We start from the raw sequence: 25049 nt of genomic DNA on the forward strand, positions 1-25049 counted from the left end.
GTAAATGAGGAAAAGCTAGTGAAATGTGTTGATGGATATGTGCAAAAGTTGAAAATGGATGTAATTATATATCAGGTGTCAATTTTAAACTTGTTAAGATACTGATAATTACAATTTACTTTTAGTATTTGTGACCAAAAAAGGAAAGGATCTTAATAGTCCAACCACCATAAAACCTGAACAGCCTCACCATCATTAGGTGTTCCGAGTTTTATTGTGTCAGAAAAACATGAGCCGAGTTTTCCAGTGCATATTTGAAGGAGGTTTCACACACTTATACACACACACACACACGCACACAGTTCTGAGGAATTATGCTGTGGTTGAGATAGTGGGTGACTCAACTTTTGAATCAAACTTAGCAAACACAAAATGTGTCAAATAATCAGATATGTGCTGGATGTGTTGCGCTATGCAGAGTGGTGTTAGCCTGGGAGAAAAGAAACATCAAACCCTATTTTTTTTGTCGTTCCTTATTCCAACTGTAACCTAATAGATGTGATGATGTCAAGCTCCTCTCAAAAGTATTCAAGCCGAATAAGTAAAATCAACACAAATGCTTTTAATAAACAGAAAGAAACAATAATGAAACAGAAAACTGTAAAAAAAAAAAAAAAAGCACATCACACATTTGATTGCGATGATGTCTCACTTAGCTCTCGCACAGACACTACACACACGTCGTACAGTCAATATTTAAAGGGTTGTTTAAGCTTTAAGTCTATGGACACACACGCTAGATCAAGTCGGCTTTACAAAGGCTCTAATAGGACAAATACCACAAAGCTTTTATTTGATGATTATGGCAAAATACAACAAACTCTGGGTTTTCGTTAGAGGAAGTGATTCTGTCCATGAATGTGAGTGAAACATGATAATATATGTTCAGAATACATCTTCATCTAATCACAAAGGCCACTTACTGTTATATTAGAGGAATGTGAAGCTGCAGAGGTAGCAGGGGATATAGTGATGCTACTTGTAATCTTGCCAACACCTTTGACATGACAGCCGTTGGCGAGCACTTGAGTCCTTTGCTCATGTCGGACATAGTATGGCCCAGCAGGCTGTGGAATGCTGTGGGTCATACCATTCAGAGACTGGATATAGGGGCTCCCCAGATGGATGTGGATCTTGTTATCCTCCGTGGCAATGATGCTTGGGCTTGAGTCGGTGCTGTTGGACCTCTGATGTTGCCAGCTGTTCTGTCGCTCTGGCGTCTTGCAGAAGACGGTCTGATGCGCGGCGTCTGCTGGCTCTGGAGAGCAGGTCCGGACTGTGACTATCTGAATGGGGGAGCTGTGGTCGGGTGTTGCAGAGCGCGATGAGTTTGGGTTCATCACCTGAGAGATGGGTGTGCTGTCAAGTGGGGAGATGGTGCGGTCAGGGCTTGAAGGTGGGGTTTTGGAATTAACTGCAGACAGAGCTGAGTTCTGGATGATGGTTATTCTCTGTTTAGGTGAGGCCCCGCTTGTTGGGATGACAGCTGTGCTGGTGTAGGACGTAGCTGCGTCTCCAGTGGGGCTGCTGATCTCCAGCATGGCTGTGTTGAGTATATGATGTGGTGTTACTTTGATGTGCAAGGGCTGCCCCGGTGTGTGCGTTAACATCACCTCTCCGTTAACCGTTTGGTGCATATCTACACCATTGGCTGAATGACTGCTGTACTGGCTGACGTTATTATTTGCGCTGTTTAAGCTGTTCAGATTGTTGACAAGAGAGCTTCTCCTTTTTATGACTTCTGCATTGTGGTTTGGATCCTCATCCTCAATTTCTTTATCGAGTTTCTCGCTGTAGTCAGGAGGCAGGCTATCTGCTGGCTCAGTCTGAACCTCTTTGGTGGTCTGATGAAGGTCTGAAAAAAGTTGTCTGTTTGCACCAGGTGTGAGATTCTTGATTCGTCTGTGCCTGTCTAGCTCACTACTCAGCTCCTTCATCTCTCTGGCCAGCTCTCTGTTACTGGCTTCCTGCTGGGTCAGCTTTCTCTGCAGCACGGAGTGATCCGTCTGAACCCTGCAAATGGACTCCTCAGTTCCCATCAGCTTCTGCAGTTTCTCCTTCAGGGCATCCACCTCTCTGCCTAATAGTCTGGACTTAACCTGCTCTTTCTGAAGACGGCATAGAAGAAGGTGCTCCTGGTTGACCTCCTGTTTCTCTGCCTGCTCGTATCTGGAGAGTTCCCTCTTTGCGGCTTCTAGCTCCTCTGTTAGAGCCTGAGTCCTCCTCTGTTCGTCCTTGAACCTCTTTTGTAGGGACTCAAAGTCCTCCTCCACCTTCATCAGCTCTTCCTCCAACACCTCCTTGTCCTGTAGTCTCTTTCGCAGTCCATCTAGCTCTCTTGTCAGTTCTTTTACTTTGTTGTCCTCTGTTTGGCAGTGATGGTTGTTGGGAATAGAGCTGTATGTGTACTTCTCCTCTTTTTCTTTCCTGTTTTCTAAGACTTGCAACCTTTTCTTCATTATGGTTATTTTACTCTGTAGCTCTCCGTTCCTTTCCTCCTCTGTTTTCAATCTGTCTTGGAGCTCATGTTTTTCCTTTGTTATGCCCTTAATCCTTTCCTCTAAATCTACCTTACACCTCAGTGCCTGCTGCCTCTCTTCTCTCAGTCTCTCTGTCATTGTTGCCAAATTGCTTTGCTCATTTCTTTTGCCTTCCTTCCTGTTGAGTTTTTCCTCAGCCTGTCTGAGCCTCTCGGCCATGGTCTTTCTGTCCTCCACCAAAGCTACAGTCAGTGACCTGAGCTTGGCCAGGTCCTGCCTAATCACCGACTCACTCTTTTCCAGTTGGCCTTCGTTGGCCTCCAGCTCTCTCACCCTAACTTTCAGAGTGTTGAGCTCACCAGACAGCAACTTGCTCACCTCTTTCTCTCGCTCCAAGCTGCCCTTCAGAATACTGCAGTCCTGTTTGCTCTTACCTAAAGCGTCCTCTAACCTGTCCAATTCACTGATCCTCCCATTGAGTTTATCTACCTCAACTTTTAAGCTACGGCAGTGGCTGGTCTCCCTCGCCAGTCTGCGGTCCAGATCTCGGCACTGTTCCCACATACGTATCAGCTCCTCATCCTTTCCCTCCATTTCCACGACTCTTCTCCTCAGTACCTCGACCTCTGACAGCAGGCTTGGGGCTGTCATGGTGCTCTGGCTTTGGTGGACGATGGAAACTTGATTATGGTGCAGAGATATGTGCTCCTCCTTCTTTGTGCCGGGGTTAGCGGCACTGACCTCCTGCTTGATGTGGTCAGTGATGGCGGTCAGTTCTTGGATGCGACCCCTCTCCTCCTCTAGCAGCTCACTCAGACACTCTTGCTCCTTTACAACCAGCAGTGCAAAACCCTTCAGCTTGGTCAGCTCGTCCTTTAGAGTTGATATTTCTCTTTCACGTTTCTTCTCCTTTATCTCTTGGTATTCTCTCTCCTTAACAATCAGCAGCTTGAGTCTGTAGAGAAAAACAAAACAAATTACGCTAATGTCAAACTTATGTCGTGGCCTGGTTTATTGTGTAATTTACTCGTATTTCAGCCTCCAAGGACACTTAATTGTGTTTATAGTTAACCTCTTGGCCACAACTTTTAAACACAATTGATTTCTTAAGTTGTGTATATCCAGCATAAACATTTATTTAAATTTTCGGATGAATTTAAATAAAATTTCCTTCCTGCTCAAACTTCTCCAGAAGCTTGTAATAGGCCTACTCTTTTCTGTTTTCTACATCTTTCTGAGTGTCCCTATTTCAAACTCCAAAACATGTAGAGTTCATGTAATTCCATGTTGTTTTGCATGTCTCTCCAGGCAGCATGCGCTCTCTTGGATGTTTAGACTATCGCGGCAGATGGTCCCTTGGCAGGGAGCGTTTGTTAATTAAGAAGTTCCTCTACCCTTGAGTACCCTCGACACTGCACCCAATCACCCTCCTTCTGTGCACCTCCAGTGCTACCCCGTTTCCAGCTAGGAGAGGCAGGAATTCCCCCCTGTTCCATAAGTAATTACAGACAGGCCACATTTACCAAGTGCTGTCACTCCCCGCATTTCCCTAGATGCATACCAGCAATGCAGAAATGCACTTAATGCACACGGTACATTTTATGTCATGTGTTATTGCAACCTTGGCATAGTTGAAAGTGATCTCTCACCAGTTGAAATTTACGCTTCAGAATAAGTCTTGTGTGTGTGTGTGTGTATGTGTGTGTGTGTGTGTGTGTGTGTTGCATACTGGAGGTATCCAGAATGCAGACATTCGTGTCTACTTGGATTAATAATCAGATCTACATGCTTAGATGCTTGTTTTTTCAATGTAGAAAATGTTCCCAAGGCCTTTTTTCTTTCCCTTTTTAATCATTTGCCAATAAAGTATGTTTTGTAGAAAACTATTGATTTGTGGATAAGATATGTAGCATAGCTGATGTTAAGTGTAAAATATTAGTATCCACATTGTGTTTAAGGATTTTTTTCCCAGAGAACAGGGTCTATAAATGTAACATTTAGAGCTTTTGCACTTTTGCTACTGAGGTAGATGTCAACAATAGCTATAATATGCATGCATGTGTGGGTGGATGGATTAAATTAACAAAGAGCCGAACGTCCCCAAATGGAATTGATCGCTGGTCTGAAAATTGATGGTATGTTGCTCTAAGACATAGATTAACAGGCTACACTACCTAACGTCAAGATTGGTTTTTAAATGGTCTCACTTTTAGTTGTATTGTCTTGTCAGTAATGCTTCTTTTGGACAGACAAAGAGTCGCAAACAGTTAGGACTTCAGAATTAAATTTTCAGTGTAGAAGTTTCAGTGAGACTTAATTCATTGCTTTTAAATTTACGTTTTCAAGTGCACTGTTACTTGTTCTCAATTTGGTTTTCTTCTGTCGGATCTATGCAGAGCTGGACACCACTTACTTTACCCGAAAAGCATCTTGCGGTTAAAAAGCAATTTTTTTTAAAGTGTCACATGTTTCTAAATACTTGTTATATCTTCCCCGCTGTTCACAAGACTTGTGACTGTTCCTACCTGTGCTGTGCAGCGCCGTTGGCCTCTGTCCTGTAAAATCCTCGGAGAATAAATCGTCTCTACTTCTTCACCTCTCCCTTTCCCGGAGATCCCAGTGATGTGGACATTCCATCCGGAAAACCAAACATTATGAGAAGTGCTCTGCACACTGAGTCTCACTCGCAGTCAGTGGCGCCCATTACATCATCAGCAAGTCCTTATATGGGACTGTACAGGCTCTACTGCTCAGTGTGTGTGTGTGTATGTGTGTTCAAGTGTGTGTGCTTAAGTGTGTGTGTGTGTGTGTGTGTGTGTGTGTGTGTTTTTACTGGAGTTCAGCCCATTCCAGATGAGGTCATTGTGTAGCCATGCCAAAGAGGCTAATGGGAAGGACAGAATGTGTTTGTGTATGTGTGTGAGTGTGCGAAGAAAGCTAAAGCTTTAATCACAATTCAAACGAGAGAGGCTAACACTCAGTTTGCAGGATTAGCCTGAGCAAACATGTTAACCATGCCTGCATAAGTGCTAGGCCTAACTTGGCATGACATAGGAACTGTAGCTCATGCATACTGTACTCTGTGTGTGTGTGTGTGTGTGTGTGTGTGGTGTTCCCATGTGTTTTAAGAAGAGAGACATGTTTTGTGAGTTGTAGCTGCCTTGCCTGAGGCCTGATAACCTGACTGTGAGATGACATCATCACTTCATAGGCCCTCAATTACATCCATATGTCTGTCTTTCTCTTTCTCCTCCCCACTCTGCTTCTCTATCTCTTTCTCCTTCTCTTCATCATTTTGTTCCTCACCCTGCTCTTTTTGCTTTTGGGTAAGAATTGCAGTTTTGTTTTTGTAACTTGCATCTTTACCCTTCTCTTGCCATCATCAATTTCTCCTATATCCCTGTGTTCTATCGTGGCATTACTCAAGTCAAATCTATGTGCTCAGCGGAGCAGAGAGGGATGACAGATTATACTCTCATTATTCTTGCTGCTAGTCTCATCTGTCACGACAACAATGACAAAAATCATAACGGAAAGATTTATGATGTTCTATCTTGCCAGATGATGGTACCACCAGTGCTGCAGGAGAAAACAAATATATATAGGTCTCTGTGTGACTCATGTTCCCCTCTAGGAGTAGTTACTCGCAGTGTGGCTCCTCGTCCCTAGCTTTGACTGGGAAATATACCCCTGGTGGTATTTCTTTCTGTCAAGCAAACCCGTCTAGTCCCCAATTAAAGGAGAGCTATTTCCCCTGTGTCATGTCGTCACCGCACAAGAATGTCCAAAACAGCTTAAAAGACACACTTAAACTTCACTTTTAGACATTTATGTTCTCAAGCATTTTCACACCAGGCGTGGAAATTTAGAGATTGCTCAAATATTTAAGGAAAGCACTGAGAGGTTGTGCAACAGTGGCGAACATTTGTGCTGCAGAAAAGACGGTCTATAGTTTATAAATGTGCAAACAATGTCTCCATGGTTGTTGAAAGTTTGTGTCAGCTCCAATTTCAGTCGCTCTGTGCTAACAAAACACATTTTATGGGAGGAAAATAGTTTCTAAGCATTTAAAACATCAAGATACTGGGCCGGATAGCACTCTACCTGAGGTCTTTAAGAGCTTTTAATGACGTCATCCTGGATATTTGTAACCTTACTCTGCTGATAAACTACAAGCCTGATATGCGGTCTCTCACCAGCATCATCCCAGTGCCTAAAGCTGGAGGTCTGTCAAAACCTGACAACTATTGTGGCATCAGTCTAACATGTATATTGCAAAGATGTACAACCGCAGACACTAAACCAGATGCACCATTGACCTTCACCTGAGAGAGAACCAAAATGGCTTCAGAGAGGGGAGAGCCACTGCAACCCAGATCTTGGCCTTGAGGAGAATCATCGGGGAGGTGAAAAAGAACAACCTGACAGCAGTCCTGTGTTTTGTCGACTTCAAAAAGGCATTTGACTTGATACACAGATGCGTAATGATGAGGATACTCAAGGCCTGCGGTGTCGTTCCCAACCTAATCTGGGCCATAGGGACCATGTACACGGGTACAAGAGCAAAGGTTGTGACCCCAGATGGCAACGGTGAGCAGTTTGACATCCAGGCAGGGGTGTTGCAAGGAGATACCCTCACCCCCTTCCTCTTCGTTGTAGTCCTGGACTATGCACTCATGGTGGGCCATCAGTGGGCACGAGCAGGAACTCGGCCTCATTTGAACACTAAGGTCTAGGCCTTCCTTGCAGTAGTCCTAACAGACCTGGACTAAGTAGAGAGAGAGACTAAGTAGATGACATCAGCCTGCTATCTGAGCACAGGAGCTGTCTACACTAGAGTGTAGACAGAGTGTGCCAAGGTTGGTCTCAGGCGAAATGCCAAGAAAACCGAGGTCATCCTCCTCTAAGGACATCAAATGGTGCTCTAAAAGTAGGCAATGACTTTAAATACCTCGACTCATTGATCAACTCAACAGAGCAGGACATTAAAGTAAGGAGGGCTGTAGTGTGGAAGGCTCTGAACTGCATGGCCAGTGTGTGGAAATCCAGCCTCTCCCGACATACCAAGCTCAGCTTCTTCTCTGCAACCATAGAGCCCATTCTCCTATATGGAGGTGAATGCTGGAGAGGTCCCTGGATAAATGCTACGGCAGAATGCTGTGTGCAGTACTGAACATCAACCAGGGCATCCATGGCATCATCAAGAATCGATACAGAGAGCTGTGTAGGGTGACCAAGAAAATAGCATCCAGGAGAATGAGACTGGCCGGTCACTGATAGAGACACCAGAAGTTCCCAGCCAGCAAACTAGTGCTGTGGGAGCCAACACATGGACATCGTTCACAAGGACGTCCCATGTCAACATATGTGGATGTCCGAAAGAAAGATGCAGGAGCAGAATGCACTGGCAAACTAGCCAGATGCACGGAGGGTCGAGATGACTGGAGATGCCGATCTAGGGCTCGTCTGAGGATGACTGAATAATGGTGATGATGATGATACTCTGTCATCACTTATCACATTGCTTGACGAGTTTCCACTTCAACACCTTTGTTCTTATAGCAAAGCAGGGCTGCAACTAATGATTATTTTCATTCTTAATTAATCTGTCGATGATTTTCTCAATTGATAATTAGTTGTTTGGTCTGTAAAGAAACTCAAATTTCTTGTTTTGCCCTCCACCCAAAGCTATTCAGTGTACTGTCATAGCGGAGTGAAGAAAATACTCACATTTATGAAGCTAGAATTAGGGCTGCCACGATTAGTCGACTAATCGATGACTAATCGACTATTAAAATAATCGGTGACTATTTTAGTAGTCGACTAATCGGTTTGAGTCATTTTTCATAGAAAAGTACTATAAAAGTACCCCAAAATACTCTTACTGCAGCTTTTTACGTTCAGATATTGGCAGTTTTACACACTCTCCCGTGACAGTGAACTAAAACCCGTTGGCGTGAGTATGAAACAAGACATTAGATGACGTAATTTTGGGGTTTGGGCGAGACAGACTGACATTTTTCAACATTTTAACACATTTTTCGATGAAATGATTAGTCGACTAATCGAAGAAATAATCGACAGATTAGTCGACAATGAAAATAATCGTTAGTGGCAGCCCTAGCTAGAATAAGAGAATTTACAAGTTACTAAAACCGATGAATCAACTATCAAATGAGTTTGCAACTAATTAAAAAAAAATGTTGCAGCTTTATTGCAAAGCACTTTATATTATCAGTTTCTCAAGCCACCAATGTAGTGAAATGTAGAGAGTATCTACAGCATTTATCCCAAATCAACTGTGTTGCAGGCTCACGTGAATTCTTCCCATCAGACACTATGCTGCCTTAATATAGCCCATAGAGTTACTGACCACACCAGTCACACAAGTTAAAGATGTAAGGCCACTATTCTGCTCCTTGTAGGCTTTCCCTTTAATCACTTAATTAATTGATTATAACTGTGCTGCCTGTTTCAAAGTTCAGAGATCAATGTAGTAACTAATTTTTTATTTTGACTTGTTACTGGTTTTGATAACTGGTTTTGTTAATGCTAAGGCTTGGAAACTCATACAGTGGGAACTGCTTAAAATGATCAACAGCCTGTATGGATTACAAGTCTTGGGAGAGAATCATTCCTATTTTTCTCATAATAATCAAGAAGTCCATCTACAGTGTTTATTTTGGGTGTTAATTTATTTAATCCTTTTATACTTTGCCTTATAATAACATGTCTGCTTCAGGTTGGCTACCTGAGACTGGAATGACAGTGTAAATCATGATGAGAAAAAGAGTCATTTGCACTCAATGAAAAATGCAGTCTCATGACAAACTGCCAAAAACGAGCCAGCAACATGCAGCAGTGAAAGTCCTTAGGGTTGCACTGAGTAGTCTACTTAAACAACAAGAAACAAGGTTAGTGATTTAGACAGAAAATTAATGTGCACAGGGAAGCACCAGTGGTTGAAACCGCCTGATCGTCAGGTGGATTAATAATGCCTGGTCATGTTATGCCCCCTGTAACAGCTGCACTGTATCTTTAAACAGTCAATAAAATTCATCAAATAGCAAAGCTGTCTGTTTCATTACTTAATCTTTATCCAATAAACATACACATGTCAGTTAGATGGCAACCTGCATGAGAAATAAAGAAAAAGAGAGGAAAAATCTGTTAACGTAATCATGGGCTTGTAATGATCAATTTCATCTGGACAGACGTGATCACTGTAAGAGGTTTCCACGGTAATGTGTTGTTCAAACACTAGGAATTGGTCTCGCTGCTCTTCTCTCTAAGTGCTTGCAAATTGATTATCAGCTATGGGCCCCAGTAGTTGTAGCTGCAGACTAGATAAGGGTACCAATACTAAATCATAGTGCTTGATTATTCTGTCCTGACTCTAAAGAATCTTTCATAAGGTCTTAGTGAGATAAGATATTTCTGTGGTTGTGGAATGTGAGAGAGAAATGCTCCTCATTCCTCGCAATTCCTTTCCACAGACCAACTCCCAGACCAGAGTTCATGAGGTCCTGTTTTGCTTAGAGGAGGGGTTGGCAATCCGCGGCGCTTGTCCTCAATTACAAGCATGATCCGTTCCCTCAAAGGCACTTCCAAGAAAAGCCTCAAACATTGCCCCTTATATGAGAGGAGCTCTCTTGCTTCTGTTGTCGTAGCTCCTATTTTCATCCAGGGGTGTAATTTGGAGTTACTGAGTTTTTTTAGCTGCTGACATTTGACATATCCTCTAGCTGTATGAAGCATGATGCTGTACAGGTTCACAGAAAAGGCATATTGAAGATGCATAAAGAAAAGCAGCTGCTCACGCAGCCTATCCTGGCGTTCTTCTCTTCATTCATCAGCAGGTTTAATAAAATTGAGGGATGAATAAACTGACCTCATATGCTTTGTATGGCTAATAAATGGGCCCAACAGCTTGCGATGCGCTGCCAGACGCCTATGGTAATTTATGCACATCTTCTTCTGACACATTATTGGCTGAGCCGGCAGATGGTGGATGTGTTTGAGTGTGAGGGATGGACAGAACAGCTGTCGGTTTCCGCTAAGGCACAGCCAAGTTTACTTGGTTCTTCTCCTTTGAGCAAAATTTATTAAATGTTTCCTTCACCATGTTTAACCAAGCCAGATTGTTTTTTCACCGTCTGCTTGTTAGCTATGCTGGTGGTGCAGCTCTAGTGATAGCAATGTCAGTCTGTCCCTCTGTTGGTTGATCATTCTCCACTTTGGTTCACACTGAAATATCTCAGCAATTACTAAATGGGCAGGTATTAACTTCTGTGCTGACATTAACGGTTTCCAAAAGAGAAAAATCAACTGAGTTTTCCTCTATTACCACCAGCAGGTAGACATTTTAGTGAAATCTCTGAACCAATATTGGATCATTTTTATTAAAATAATATATTTATTCATTAATGCTCCTCAGAGGATGAATTCTAATGATGTTGGTGGTTCACTGCACTTTCCTTTAGCCCTGCATGAGGTCACCATTTGGTTTTGAGTGAAATATCTCAACAACAATTTTATGGATTGCCATGGAATTTAGACATTCATGTTCCCCTCAGGATGAATTGTAATAACTATTGTCATCCCTCGGCCTTTAATCATTGGGTCAAAATCCAAATGTGTCCAATGCTTTGGTTTACGACTCAGCATTTGTGAAACTAATGACATTCCATCAGCCTCCTCAGCTGTACTTTGTGTTTAATGCTAGTTTGCAGATGCTAGTATGCTATCATGCTAAACTAAAATGCTAAACATTATAACTACTTTGCCTGGGCATGTCAGCATGGCCACTGTGAGCATTTAGCCTGCCCATAGATGGTATAATAAAGATGGAAGACATGACAGTTCCCCAAAAGTTAAGCCTCTAACACAGCTGTAGACTCTTAGTCTTTTTAAATATTTTTGAGATCATCTGCCCTCCATTCCTGCATCTGTAGCACTTATTGATGATGTATTGATGAGAAGGCCACATCAATTAGGGAGTGAAAACATGATGTAGTTTAAAAGTGGTTTGCGGGTGCAGGATAAAGTCTGTGAAAAGTGTGTGAGTCAGAACTCAAGTGAACAGATGAGAGCACGGATGTCTTTGGTGTGTTGAACATGTGTGTGCGGTTAATGCTGAAATGTTGTCAGCTCGGTGACAGGCCATAGGAAACACACAGTCTTAGAGTGTGTTCTGATAGCTGAGGTTGGAACAACCAGATTGCTGCATTGTGATGTGCAGATGTAATCATCCTTTGACACGCAACCAGGATCATACTATGGCAAAAAGTGATTATATGCCGTGACTGGAATTTACTGTATAGTTCACTGCTAAAACAGGTCATCTGCTGTGCACATGGCACCTTGTGCAGCTACTTTTGTAGGGAAATGAAAAAGGGAGAGAGGGGCGCTGATTTTAAGCCGGGCTGAGTGGCTCTCTTGGCTCAGAGCGTACGCTTTGAAAAGAAACGGGGAGGGAGATTGAAAGATAGTTGAAGAGGATTTGGAGTAGGAGTGGAAATTCTTTCAGTTAAATATTTAGGCTACTGCAGTGCGAGATGTAAGAGGGACAGGATGGAGAGGGAGATGAAAGGGACTGGCTGTATCGCCATGTGCCGTGTGTTGTTTACCTTGTGGATAAATGCAAGCATTGACTCAGCTCAAACCTATTTGTGCCAAGCTCAAAGAAGCTGCAGCACAGTGCGGATCAGAAAGAATGGGAGTATAAACTCTTTTCCAAGTGTGCCTTAGAACAAAAATAAATATGTACAGGCAAGAGAGCATTGCTGTGTGGACTGATTGTGGATGTGCAGAGAGGAGTAGGCCATTTATTGAGTTTTAAGGCATCACAGAAGAGCTGCAACTATGGTTTTCATTATTGATTTATCTGCTGAATATTTTCCCAATTAATTGAGTAACTGTTTGGTCTATAAAATTGCCCATCATTACATCTTCTGATTGTTTAATAGCCATAAAGATAGTCAGTTTACTACCAAGAAAGACAAGCCAAGAGCAATATTAGATCATGTTTGGCATTTTTTCTTGACAAAAGATACTGAAACAACTATTTGATGATCAAAAGTTACATACTAATGTTCTGGCTGTCTACCAATCGATTAGTCTGACTCACTGTATGTGGACTTTGGCTATTAACCTGCCATCGATAGGCTTTTTTTTTTACTGAGATTCTCCTTCCCTTCTGCTGTCTAACCTCCAAGCTAACAACATACACGCTGAAAATTGCAAGTTTTGACGAAAACTTGGATCATGCACTAAGGCAGGCCTTACAAAAATCTATAACGAACACGACAACTTGTAAACGCACCTCGGAAAAGCCTGGACTCCATCTTGCAAGACTCTCATACCCGATGTTGATCCATTTTACAAAACGACCAGTTGGAGTTGATTTTGACACAAATTTTACCCTGGCAGGTAAAGTGAGATTGTCGTCACCAATGTACGGATCTACTCCACTTTACACAAACCTCTGTAATATTGTCCTAATAATGCTCTGCAAGAGCCACACACAGCTAGACTATAGTCTGTGGTTTTAACGGGTCCAATGAGCTCCTCCAGAGCTAAAGTATAACCATGTTTAACCTGTCGGGCACCGATTATCAAATTACGTTTGTCTTTTAAGAAGTTGTCGGTCAACAAAAGTCTATTACTATTTTTTGTGCGGAGAATTAGCCATTTTAATGACAGTGCTCGCCTCCCTGTGTGCAAATGTTCCACCAAAATAAGTTCCGCCTTTACACTTTTTTGCAAGGGCACTGTCACTGCATTCTGGGTTTACCGCTGCCTGGAACGATTATGTTTGGTTCGAAGAACTACAAACAACCTAGAGCGTTTTTGAATGATAATGTGTGCTTCCAGGCCTCTCTGTAGCGCTGACACTGCACTGTGAAGATAGGTCTGGCTCTGCAGGACTGCTAACCGATATATTGTCTAATTATGTAAGCTCTAGATAAATGGCCACCAAAAGGAAGATGGGAAATGTAAAAGTTGAGAAACATGAAATTATTTCGGTTGGAGAAGAACCCAAAACCCGCTGGAATACCCCACAGCCCGAGCTAACACTGCAACTTCAAATTATGTGTTAAGTTCAAGTGTGATGTTTTCGGCGCAAGTTCTTAAAAGGAATTCATAAAGGAGGGCGGGCAGGAGATGAAAAATCCTCTGTGTTCAAACAGTCAGGAATGTATGAGCCACACAGGGTTCAAACTGCACCACAGACATGCTGTCTACTCATGTATTAATCATCATTAGGCAAAGATGAACCACAAAGCCTTTATGTGTGCATGTTTAGGGTTTCCACATTGTATTTGACTAGGCAGAATTCTAGTAAATTTAATCACTCTACTGGCATGGCTATTTTTGGTCTTTAATTGCGTGTGTGTGCCTGCAGTGGATCAGTAAACGTTTGCACTTTGGCACACAGATGCAGACAACTAGTCTCCTCCCAAGGCTGTGGGCCCAGTGCGGGTCCAGTCTCTACGCAGCTAGATTACAGAGTGGACTCAGATGGTACATGAGCCGAGACAACCCGGGACTTCAACACAACAGCCCCGTTGTGGGCCTCAAATTGCATAGGAGAACCAGTGACCACCTTCTTGCCTAGACCTAGCTGTACCCGTAGGCCACATCTAAATATGCTCTCTATTTCTGAAGGGAATCTTTCTGCCCACAAGTAAACCATCAGGCCATTTGCTCGGTTTAGAAGAAGGCTTTATTCTGTGCTGTGCGGTATTGTTGAATTGGGCAGGAGGGTGCCAATTTAGACTGTACATGTAATTGCATGTGAGTGCATGTTTATGTGTTTACAAGGGAGAGTGAACAGAGCCAGGCTGGCCGCAAGGTCCAACCAAGTCCAGGATGTAATGGACTGTGTCTGAGTGGAGTAACTCTAAGTACAGTCTTGAGGTCACATACACTGGGGGTGGTAGAAATGCAGCAGCCAGCAGTGCCTTTGCTCTCTCACTCAGCCATGAAGAGCATTACAGACCAACATAGACTAAAAGAATCTAAGCCTGCACAAGTGTACATCACAGAGCTCAGATCTGGCTTGTTCCAGTGCGCTGAAATACTTTAATCCCTTAGCCTCTTCTACGCTAGCTGTAAATCCTCATCTCTTTTACACTCTGATTCTGAAAGGCGTGGATGTTTCTACAAGTCTTGCTTCAAGGCAGGATAGCGATTTAGTGGGAAATGGAAAATATCAGTGTTGTCTTTGCTTAAACAATCATCTGAACCTCTCGGGTTTGGTGCACCAACCTCTCTCTGTCCTCCTCCAGTAGAGTGGTAAGGCAGTGACTCTTGTGGATAAAAGCCCCGTGGCTGCTCTCCTGCTCCTGAAGCCTGTGCAGGGCGCTGCTGTGAGAGCGGGACACCTCCAGGAGCTGCTGCTGCATCCGTTCAAATGAGCGCTTCTGGGACTCCACCAAATGGTTGAGCTGAGGGAAAAGGGGAAAACAACACAGGGGGCTGTAAAGAGAGATTAACTGATTAATCAATTAATCCAGTAGTTGTCAACTATTAAATTAATCACCATCTACTCTGATAATCAATTGATCAGTCTGAGCTATTTTTTAAGAAAGGAAAAAGTCAATATTTTGTGGTTCAATGCTAATTTAGTTTTTTCCATAGAGCTGTGTGTAGCATATTGCTTTGCTCAGCACCTCCCTGCCCCGCTCTCTTTCTCTCTGTTTATCATGACACTACTGCAGCAGGAGTATGAGCTCCACACTTGGGACCTTGAGAGTTCACCTGCTCAGCACACACACAAAGTGACAGGGCTAAATGTTAGCATCAAACGGCTAATGTCATTCAAATGGTCTGACAATAGAGTCAAGCCATTTTGGTGTTGGTGTGATTTTCTTGGGACCGTTTAACGGCTCGGCCTTGGATGTTAGTTGCTGATGCTCTATTAGCTTGTACTAGCTAGGCAGATGTCTAACTAACTGTTTACTGATTCTTTCCACCAGTGAAGAGAAATAGTCTCCAATGAGGGGGTATCATCTCTCATATAGGTGTCCACATCTACCTCTGGATTATAAACTTTTTGGGGGTGCTCTAGTTGTCTGCAGGAGCAACATAATGGCATAGCTTTGGTGGTGGCGTAGGGCTCCAGCCTGGGTAGCAGCAGACTCCACTGTCTTATCATTTCCACCTGTAGAACCAGTATAATATATTTAATTTATCTACTGTTTAACTGATAGTATTTAAATGTCAAAATTCTTACTGTCAGTTAACGCTTAATTAAAAACATCCCTAGATTTGGTCAAAGCAAAACATTTAAGATAGTCAATTTCACCATTTTCTGTCATTTTTTAGACCAAAAAACTAATCAGTTAAATAACAAAATATTTCACAGATTAATCGACATTGAAAATAATCATTGGTTGTAGCCCTAGTTATCAGTGTGAGGATTTTGGCATGTAAAGCTCTTAAAAGATTTAGTGGCATCTGGTGGTGAGGATTGCAGATTACAACCAGCTGAAACTTCTCCCGGTTAGAATTCCTTCAGTGTTCATTGTTCAGGAGGTTTTTACTGGGAGCCGAATTATCCGCAGAGGTTTCTTTCTTAAAACAAAACAAAAAACAACAACAACAACAAAAAAAAGAACAGGGTGATTTAAACTGGTAAAAACACAGAATAAAGTAGTTTCACATTACGAAATCAGTGTTTTTCTGACGCTGATTGACACAGAGGAGCTACTAAGTGCAGTGACTAATGCAAAACTGTGAATGGCCCTGTCTAGAGCCAGTGTTTGGTTTGTCCATTCTGGGCTCCTGTAGAAACATAGGTGGTGCATAGGGAGCAGGCTCTGTAGATAAGGACCTGGGGCCTCATTTATAAAGCTTGCTTACGCACAAAACGGGGCTTGAAAGTGGCGTACGCCACTTACCACGCAAAGGTTGTGATTTATAAAAATAAACTTGGCGGGAGAATATGTGTACCTGTAAGCAAACTCTGAGTCATGCGTGCGCACATTTTGGAAGACACTGGGAAGTGGCAATGCAGACGGCGAGGTGGAGAAGTGGAGTCAGATTTTTATTGATGTCTCACACAAATTTAATGTCACGCTATATCCACCTTAGATCCACGTTATCATCGAAATTAAATCCAGCAGCTTTATTTTGCGCTTGGAGTGAGTGATAATTGTTTCATAAAAACGATGTAAAATCCAACTCAAATCCTTAATTGAAATTCTTTCTAAATATGTATTTAATCCGCACTGCCTCTAACGTCTCATTGTCCACTCTGTGAGTGCAGGAGGGGGAGAGGATGGCGTGACTGCATGGAATATATTTATTTATTTAGCTAAATATTTCCAGTGCATTTATCATGTCTCGAAATACAGCCATTAAGCACAACCGTTACACTCATTTCATCAGCCCTACTTAGACATGTGCTGTTCATGGCAAAACTGGCATGAAGAAACGTGTTCGCCTATTACACTTTCATCTTTGAATTGTATTTCAAATTACACGTTGTATTTTGGGACAGGGATACCACTGGTTCATGCTGTAATTCAGGCCGGGGGTCTGATCAGACTAATTGCCATAAACATATAAATACTGCGGTGACCTTCGTGCGTAATTGCACAAGATGGCACCGGCACATACTCCTTTTTGCCTCCACCTTTAATAAATGTGATTCTTTATGTCGCACATCAACGTCAAACATCAGATTATGTTTTTGGCGCACACCATTTTCAGCTTTTGGGCGCACGTCAACTTTTAGTATGAATCCTAAGCACTCTTTTATAAATGAGGCCCCTGCTCCCTATGTAGATATTAATGACTCACTCTAAGGTAATGAAAACATAACCATTTTTTTTCCCAGGTGATTATACACTAAAGACAACTTCCTGTCTTATTTTTCACACCTGCCAAAATATCCTCCTAAATCCTACACACTGAACCTTCAATTTTCAAGAATCTTTTCACCCAAGTTGTTTTTTATGAATGTTTGAGATTTAAGAAACGTTTTCATTAGAAACGTATTCTCATAAAGAAATAACACTGTAAGAAATAAGTGGAAAAAAAAATTAAATTGACAGAGTTATAGTCATTGCAGAAGAATAGATTCAGCGCATGTAACACCTGTAGTGTAAAATAACAAATTTGTGCAATGATGTGGCAACAAGAGATGTTCTGTTGTCAGACAGTAATGCATTCCCCTCATTAAATTTGATCACCAGCTCCATATGGTGTCTAGTCTCTTGCTATTGGCTGTTGGTACCTCAGCAATTGGTTTTTTGTTCACATCCTGCTGGTGGTCCTGCTGGGCCCGGAGGGAGTCTCTCTGCAGGGCACGGAGCACCTTCTCCGGTCTGCTGAAACCATATTGGGCCCCCAGTAGAGCTGAGTCTGTCTGCTCCGATTTCAACACAGCGATTACCTCATCTCTGGCCTGGTGTGACAGACATTGCAGTTGAGTGCTGGGTTTAATTTAGATGTCTTATGACAGTGACACTCAATATTTTGTGCTAGCGATGCACCAATTGCACAATTCTGGGCCGATACCAATGTTTTAAATATCTATGTGGCCGACAGCCGATACTGATGCTGATGTCTTGACATCTTGACTTCATGAAACAACCTTTGACATAACAGTCTTTCACTAAAAAAAAAAAAAAACATTTTAGCCTTTTACCATATATAATATCATAATTCCCTCTCTAATATGTATTTTATATATATTTAAATGAGTCAACACATCAACAAATTTCTTCTTTATACATCTGTATTTATTCCAGTTTCTCACCCAAAACAAAATTTTACAAGATTACATTTGCACACATCATGACAACATTATGATTTACCTTTGCCTAATACTCATTTTTACCAAAAAGAGCTTGAACGCATCATAATGTAACTCAGTGCAACCTCTGCCAGCAGTTAGTTTTGGCCCCTGGCTGCTAACAGCTAAGGTTAACTAGCTCTTCTCCTGCCGTCAACATGGATTTTCACATGCAACGTTATCAGGGAAACAATAGGGTGAATGCATCAATAGGTAGTTTACTGTTACGTTTTTTGTTGTTTTTGGGATGACAGGGCGCCGTTAGTCTTGAGCTCTGCCTTTTAGCCTGTGCAAAACTGATGTGAAACAAAGGAAAAACACTCGTCACTGCCACTGGTGAATGTAATCTTATTTGCTGATAGACCAATGACAGTCAAAAAGGCAAATACTGATGTTTGGCCAGTAAATCGGTGCATCCCTACTTTGTGAAGTTAATGTGACTTTTAAGTGAGATTGAATGTGCATGCAGGATGTGCACAAATCATCCTACCTGTAGTTCTCCCTCCAGAATACTGAGCAGAAACAACAAGTCATCACGGGACAGGTCGTCTCTTGCACGTCTGCCCTCCCACCTCTCTTTCTTGTCTCGCCTGTTTGCCTTTGGAATAGTGATTTTTGGGGGCTGCACAAGGTGAAAGGGAGGCGCTGAGCTGTCTTTCTTTGGATCATCTTGATTCCAGGAAACCATGTTGACGCTTTTGCCGAGTGGGTGCATTGTTTTCCTGGGAAGAAGTGAAGAGTAAGAAATGATTAGAGGTGGCAGCTGAACATGGGGACAAAGAGAAACTCGTGCTTCTGATCCAAAAGGTTGAACAGGGTCAGGCAATGTGTCTGCACAGTACAAATGGTTATTGTGTGGCTTTAATAAGTGACCGGCTGATGCAGATTATATAAGCCTTTGCGGGCTAATCCAAAGTCAGAAGGCTCCTTGTCATCACAGTTAGTGTTACTGAAACGGATAGGCCTGCGCCTGGCATTACTTTGTGTGAGGCTTATGTCATCTCATAGTCTTACTCTTAGCACATTCACAGCAATCACTGTCAGCTTGGCAGACCAAAGGACCAGAGGTTGCCAGAGAGTAGGACCATGATTACTGACCACATGAGAGCGAGATGTGTCTGTGGCATGTGTGTGTTATTGAAGCAAATCAGTTAAGCAGCATTAGCTTGCCAGCTCTCTCTTACTTGGTGTTCTCATCCCATATTTAGAGACAGAAAGCAAGCAGGTTCATATTAGTGAAAGATGATGTAATCTCTCTGCTCCACAGCTCTGCTTCTCCAGTCCAAACTCTCACAGTGGCCGGGAACGCCTATTATTCCCTAGTTATTGGTCAGGTTTCTTTAGATAAGTTACTAAAGGCCCTTGTGTTTCCCATCAAGTGGAAATTGCAAAAAAAGCAATTAGGTGAGGCATAAAAAAAGTAGAGGTGTGTAATTTCACTGCAGTTGTTTTAAGACTGTTATTAAGACCTCCTCGGACCTTTTACTGGCGTTGTTAGAAATTCTGTTACCGAGCAGGAAAGCAATGAGATTCTTTCGCTCCGTCGTTCTTTTTCTTACACAAGCACACATACACAAAGACAGGCAGCATCTGCTTGTCGTCAACACGGCCTGCGAGCAACCTTGAGTCTCTCTAACCAAGATGAATACTGGTACGTAAGGGACAAACATTGTGCAAGAGAAACACCAAACAGAAAGCAAGCCCTCTAGGTGGTTCAAACTGTAGCTCAATACCGTCCTTCAGAATCCATGTGAGAGTATTGGCTTACTTAATAGATGGTGTCTTCGTACAAGTATTTTCTCTTGGCCTCCGCATGGAAAGAAAGAGTGACGATCTCAGCCTCCCTCCTTTCCTCTTGATACCCTCTCGGTATCAATCAGGAAGACAGATGAAGCTGTCTTAGCTGTCCCTGCGTTCCTTTAGTCCACTTGTTTTCAGCGACAGGAAAGGATGATGGAAGCTCTTAACACAATTGCTGAGGAGTTTTCATTAGGTCACTTGTAAACTATCAAGACTTGTTGTACTCGTACAGTCAGTACAGGACCGCTCTAATACTGCGTGAACTCACAATTATTATATCTTGTTTTAATGTGCTGTTCTTTGTCCAGAGGCCCAGAATTAAAGAAAGAAAATGGTCGAGATTTAGCATTAAAGAGGACCTTGATCAGTCAGCTTAAACAGGTTTAGCCCCAGGTTGGTACAGATCAAGATGACAACATGTGGTGGAGCTGATGTGAGGTGGTGATCTTTGGCGTGTATTCTCTATGGTGGCCTGGGGCCTGTTTTCCTCGGATATGAGTGTGTGTGTGTATATATATATTTCTTTTCTCTGCCCATCTGATGGCGCTGTTAATGTGAGCAGTCAAGCCAAGACACGTGCCTTTGTGTCCTTGCCCTTGGCCTTCAATTGACTAATGGTGATGGTGTCTGAACACCTCACAGTGCTCGCTCTCTCACACACAGATGGCATTAGTCAGACTATGTTCTTCTTTAGTGCGCTCACAGCGTCTAGACAAGCACATGCACACACACACTCCCACGCGATGCCAGACATGTGAAAATACCTCTAAACTTAAGTTCTGGCTCAGAGCCAGAGTCTGCCTTAATAATGGTTGCCAGGGTTGCCCCACTGAGGACTGTCCGCTGGCAGGCAGGTTGGCAGCCGCACATGTGGCTGGCCACCTCTGTTTATTTATGTGAACACCACCCAGGGCACCGTGCCTGCATCCCTCCTGCCTGCCCCTGTCTAACTCAAAAGGGCACTGGCTGCTCTCGGGATAAACCATTAACTCTTCCAAAAAACAATCTCACTTACTGCACTCCATCCCAAACAAAAACTGGTCCACAGGTGGTATATTAACAGTAGAGTGGGGTGAAATGTGGTCATGGGTGAGGACCAATGAATTGTCAAACCATTTCCTTGACATTTTAAAACCAGCTCTGTAGTCAGCAGTGCACCCAAGTTGAGATTCACCAGCTGTACAGTATATGCAACTACCAGCTCAGGAGATACAGTGGAAACTGCTTATATGGATCAAAAAGCTTTGGACAAAATCAATTTTATATAAATGCTGTTTAAGTAATTCACTTATAGTAATCAAATTGTCCGCTTACAGTGTTAACTTTGGGTCTTTGTGTACATGACAACATGTAGAAGAACAATTTAAAACTATGGTACTTTTTTTTTTTTTTTTACTGAAGTACTATTCGGACGGGATTCGTTTTACATAGGGATAGTGACTAATGTCAGTTTACCACAAGATGGCTGTAATATAAATGTCCAATTTGCACAAGAAACAAGAACAAGAACAAGAAATCTCTGTAATTCTACCAGAGATGGGAGTGGTAACTCGGTTTGCGCCCTGGCATCACCTCCCTGTCGGCATGTGCGTGCTACGTTGCTTCCTGTAAGCATCAGCTGAAGGATAATAATAATAATTAATGATTAGCCCAATATGAAATATTGCCCATGATCAGGATTGTGTGTACACGATTAGCAATATGGATTTATATTAGGCCTAGCTAACACAACCAGAAGTCTCGTGGCTCTTAAAAGTGCTTTCTTCTCGACCTTTTTGATTGGTCTGCCATGTAGAGCAATGCGATCATTAGAAGAATGTCCACTATCACGACTGCCGACAACACCGCATGCTTCTTCAAGCGCCTCCATCATCAAAAAACGCGGAAAAATGGTTGTAAACAGGACGCGACGAAATATTTACATACATTTTTACAGAGGATTGCGTTCACACGGGATTAATATTAGCTGAGGTATTTTCTCCAGACCGTTTTACAGAAGGTAAAAGTTGCCGTAATTTTTACTGACATTCTCCATAATGATTACAGACATGGCGCATTCGGAAGGGATTAAAATCCCTGGTAATAATTACTTTACCCCACGTTTCCACGTTAAACTAATCCCGTCCAAATAGGGCTTTACTTTACTTTACTTTACTTTACTTTACTTTACATAGTCTTCTCAAAGCTTATGGCTGCTAGTGATGTAGACAGAAAACAAGCTACCCTCGTCAAGTGGATTGATGAAGGCCGTTCACGTAATGTTGCTGTGATAAAACAGATGCACCGTATGTTGAAATTATCAAAATTCAATAAATAGTGAAGCTTTCTGTTTCATTACTTCATACAAATGTAATAAACATACAAAATGTGCATAAGAAATGACAAAAAAATTGGTTACGATAATCACACACTTACAGTGAACAATTTTACTTGGACATACATGCTAACTATAAGCTTCATTTTTTGAAAATGTATTGCTAAGTTCAGATTGTAATTTATTTATTTTTTCATTTTTGCATCTTGACTTTTTCCATGGCTTTTATTTTTCGTCATTTAATTGTCTATAAAGGCTCCTAAAATGGGACATTTACTCTGATTTACTTTGGCACATCTGACACCAATATGCCTCTTTCTAAACCTAAAATGAAGACTGATGGATGGACTAACATCGCAAAGTTACAGGTATTGGCAATCAGGGTATGGATTCGGGAGGACATCAAGTTCATCAGTGTTACTCTGCTAAACATGCAAAACAGTATGGAGGAAAGGGAAAGGGAAAGACAAGCGCCATCATTTTTGTTCCTCCTCCCCTTTGAGAAAACAACCTAACTTGTGGCCCCCAGGTAATTTAAGTTTGAAACCCCACCTCTTGCTATTTATTCCCTTATATCCACTTTATATCCACCTGTCATGGGATTCTGGCTCAGTCTATGCCCTGGAGTCCTCTTTGGCTCCCAGTTTCCAGGGTCAAGTTGGCACAGCGCTCTGTTAATATGCACTCAGTATGGCTGATGTATGCTTTGGCACGAGTGCAGTACTGCAGGCATGGTTGGTAAGAGTGTTGTAACAGAGAAATTATACAGTTAGCAGGCCAGTGAGAGGGAGAGTGGGAGATGTTGAACAGCCTATAAATTTATTTTGTCACCAAGAATGTCGCTGTTGTACTTTATGATTGAGTGTGGTTAGGGTGCACGTATTGCTGAATGCCTCGTACTCTAATGACTTAAGCATAAAGGCGGAGGGCATTAGATGGGCATCGACCACATTAACTGCAACTGTAATCATTCTGTTTAAAGTGTTAGACGGTTGTGTTTTCATGGTCAGGGAATCTACCATAGTGTAGAGCAGATAAGCATACTTATTTTCAACCTTTAACATCATTTCCTTTCATTATTTGTGTGTGTTTCGTTTGATGCACCTGACAGAAGGTGTTAAATATTTGACAGCGGCTCCCATTTCCTTTTTATTGTCGTTGATACGTTTTAAGCACCAGATGTGGCGGTGTTCCTGCCGTCTGTGCGGTTTAAAGTGCTCACAGCTTTCACAAGTAATGAATGTTTGAGTTTTTGGGGTTGGTGTAAAAGATCAAACATTTTCTTATGATATAGATTCCCATGGTCTGAACTCTCAGCTTCACTTGGAATCAAATATTTTCCGGCTTACAAGATCTATGACAGAGGAGCAATTAACAGCCGAAAGACGTCAGCTTTCAAGGGATCTCTGAAGTCTAGATTATGGTGGTGTTGATTGTTGAACTACAATAAAATAAGTGAGGTTGAGCTAACCGGTTTTAACAGTATGAGGTAATGCAGTCCTGTGCTGTGATTTTTATATAACTGACCTAAGATTAAAGTATAATATATAAGTTTTAGTTTAGAAACCAGGCAGCTGAAGTTAGACTTGCCATCTTGTAAATATCGCTTTCTTGTCTTCTTTCCAAATTGATGCTTTGGGTTGTTTGTTTTGTATGGTCCGTTGTATGTTTGTGCATAGGTGGTCTCTCCTACATCACAGTGAAGAGGTGCTGTAAATCAAGTGGTAAACATAGCCGTGGAAAGCAAATTAACGACCATTTGGTGGTTAGTGATGTAATGACATATGGTCTACATTGTTTTGTAATGATGTCAGGTTTGTCCTCTAAAAGTTAGCCTGTTTATGTGGAGCAAGACTTCCCTGACAGAAGCTCGTTGAATAATGAAGATGTAAAACTCTACCATGTACTGTTTTGTGTGGGCTGTTGTCTGTGCTTTGGGACAGCTGTGCACTTTTCACATGAACACATTTAACCTCACTCTGATATATCAGATGATAAATTCCTCTTGTATTGCATCAGAGCAAAAGACGACAGCAGTGTTACAGTTATCCTTTATGGTACATGCTTTCAGGGAATTTAGAAGAGCAAGACAGGAATGGATGTAAAGATAAGAATCAGGTCTGTTAGTGAAAAGGAAAGGGAAGAGGAAGGGGAGGCAGAGCTGTAATGTTAAAAGGAAGAGTGGTGTCAAAAGCCTACTTATTTAAGATCAAGTTTGGCAGCCTAAATTAGTTTTGGCTGACAACAGTATCCACATTACATAAGTTGCGACAGGCTGTCAAGGCAAGGTGAGAAAAGGGATTCCTCCTTTGGTTCCTGTCAAAGCTTAAAAGCTTTAGGTTATTTGCATAACCTGATGTCTCTGATTAGCACCTCCTGTGTGACACCATCAGGAGCTCCTGTCACAGTCTGGCAGACAAAATTGGCTTGAGTCAAACACGTGAATGTCAGTGTCCCAGTATATGTTAGGGGACTGTACCACATAAAACAATGAACCAGACCTTTGGCTGAACTGTAGCAGAAATGAGGAGCAGCTGAAATGTAGTAACACTCACACATACCCACACACATCAGGTAGATATGCTCACAGTCAAGGTCTGTCCCTACTGTATACTTTATATTCATGTGAAACCGTCATGGGGGAATT

The 25049-nt window shown here is 42.2% G+C and overlaps 2 protein-coding genes across 4 annotated transcripts in view; one reads left to right on the plus strand and one right to left on the minus strand.

Moving 5' to 3' along the window:
• cmss1 (cms1 ribosomal small subunit homolog) overlaps positions 1-25049 on the plus strand; it is a 44730-nt gene that overhangs the window by 4776 nt on the left and 14905 nt on the right. The window lies entirely within an intron of this gene.
• Positions 223-18991, minus strand: LOC125899919 (filamin A-interacting protein 1-like). Of its 2 annotated transcripts, XM_049594594.1 has the most exons (4): positions 18779-18991; positions 17728-17898; positions 14754-14932; positions 223-3435 (listed from the first exon to the last, which is right to left on the minus strand). In XM_049594594.1, exons 1-4 carry the CDS (start codon positions 18974-18976, stop codon positions 903-905), a joined length of 3081 nt encoding a protein of 1026 aa, XP_049450551.1. In that variant the 5' UTR covers positions 18977-18991; the 3' UTR covers positions 223-902. The 2 variants fall into 2 exon arrangements, 1 of the variants encoding a protein (XP_049450551.1); XR_007450785.1 differs by lacking the exons at positions 14754-14932; positions 17728-17898; positions 18779-18991 and adding an exon at positions 5006-5176 and having other exon boundaries at positions 3300-3435.

The sequence above is a fragment of the Epinephelus fuscoguttatus genome, linkage group LG13, assembly GCF_011397635.1.
Source record: "Epinephelus fuscoguttatus linkage group LG13, E.fuscoguttatus.final_Chr_v1".
Taxonomy (NCBI): domain Eukaryota; kingdom Metazoa; phylum Chordata; class Actinopteri; order Perciformes; family Serranidae; genus Epinephelus; species Epinephelus fuscoguttatus.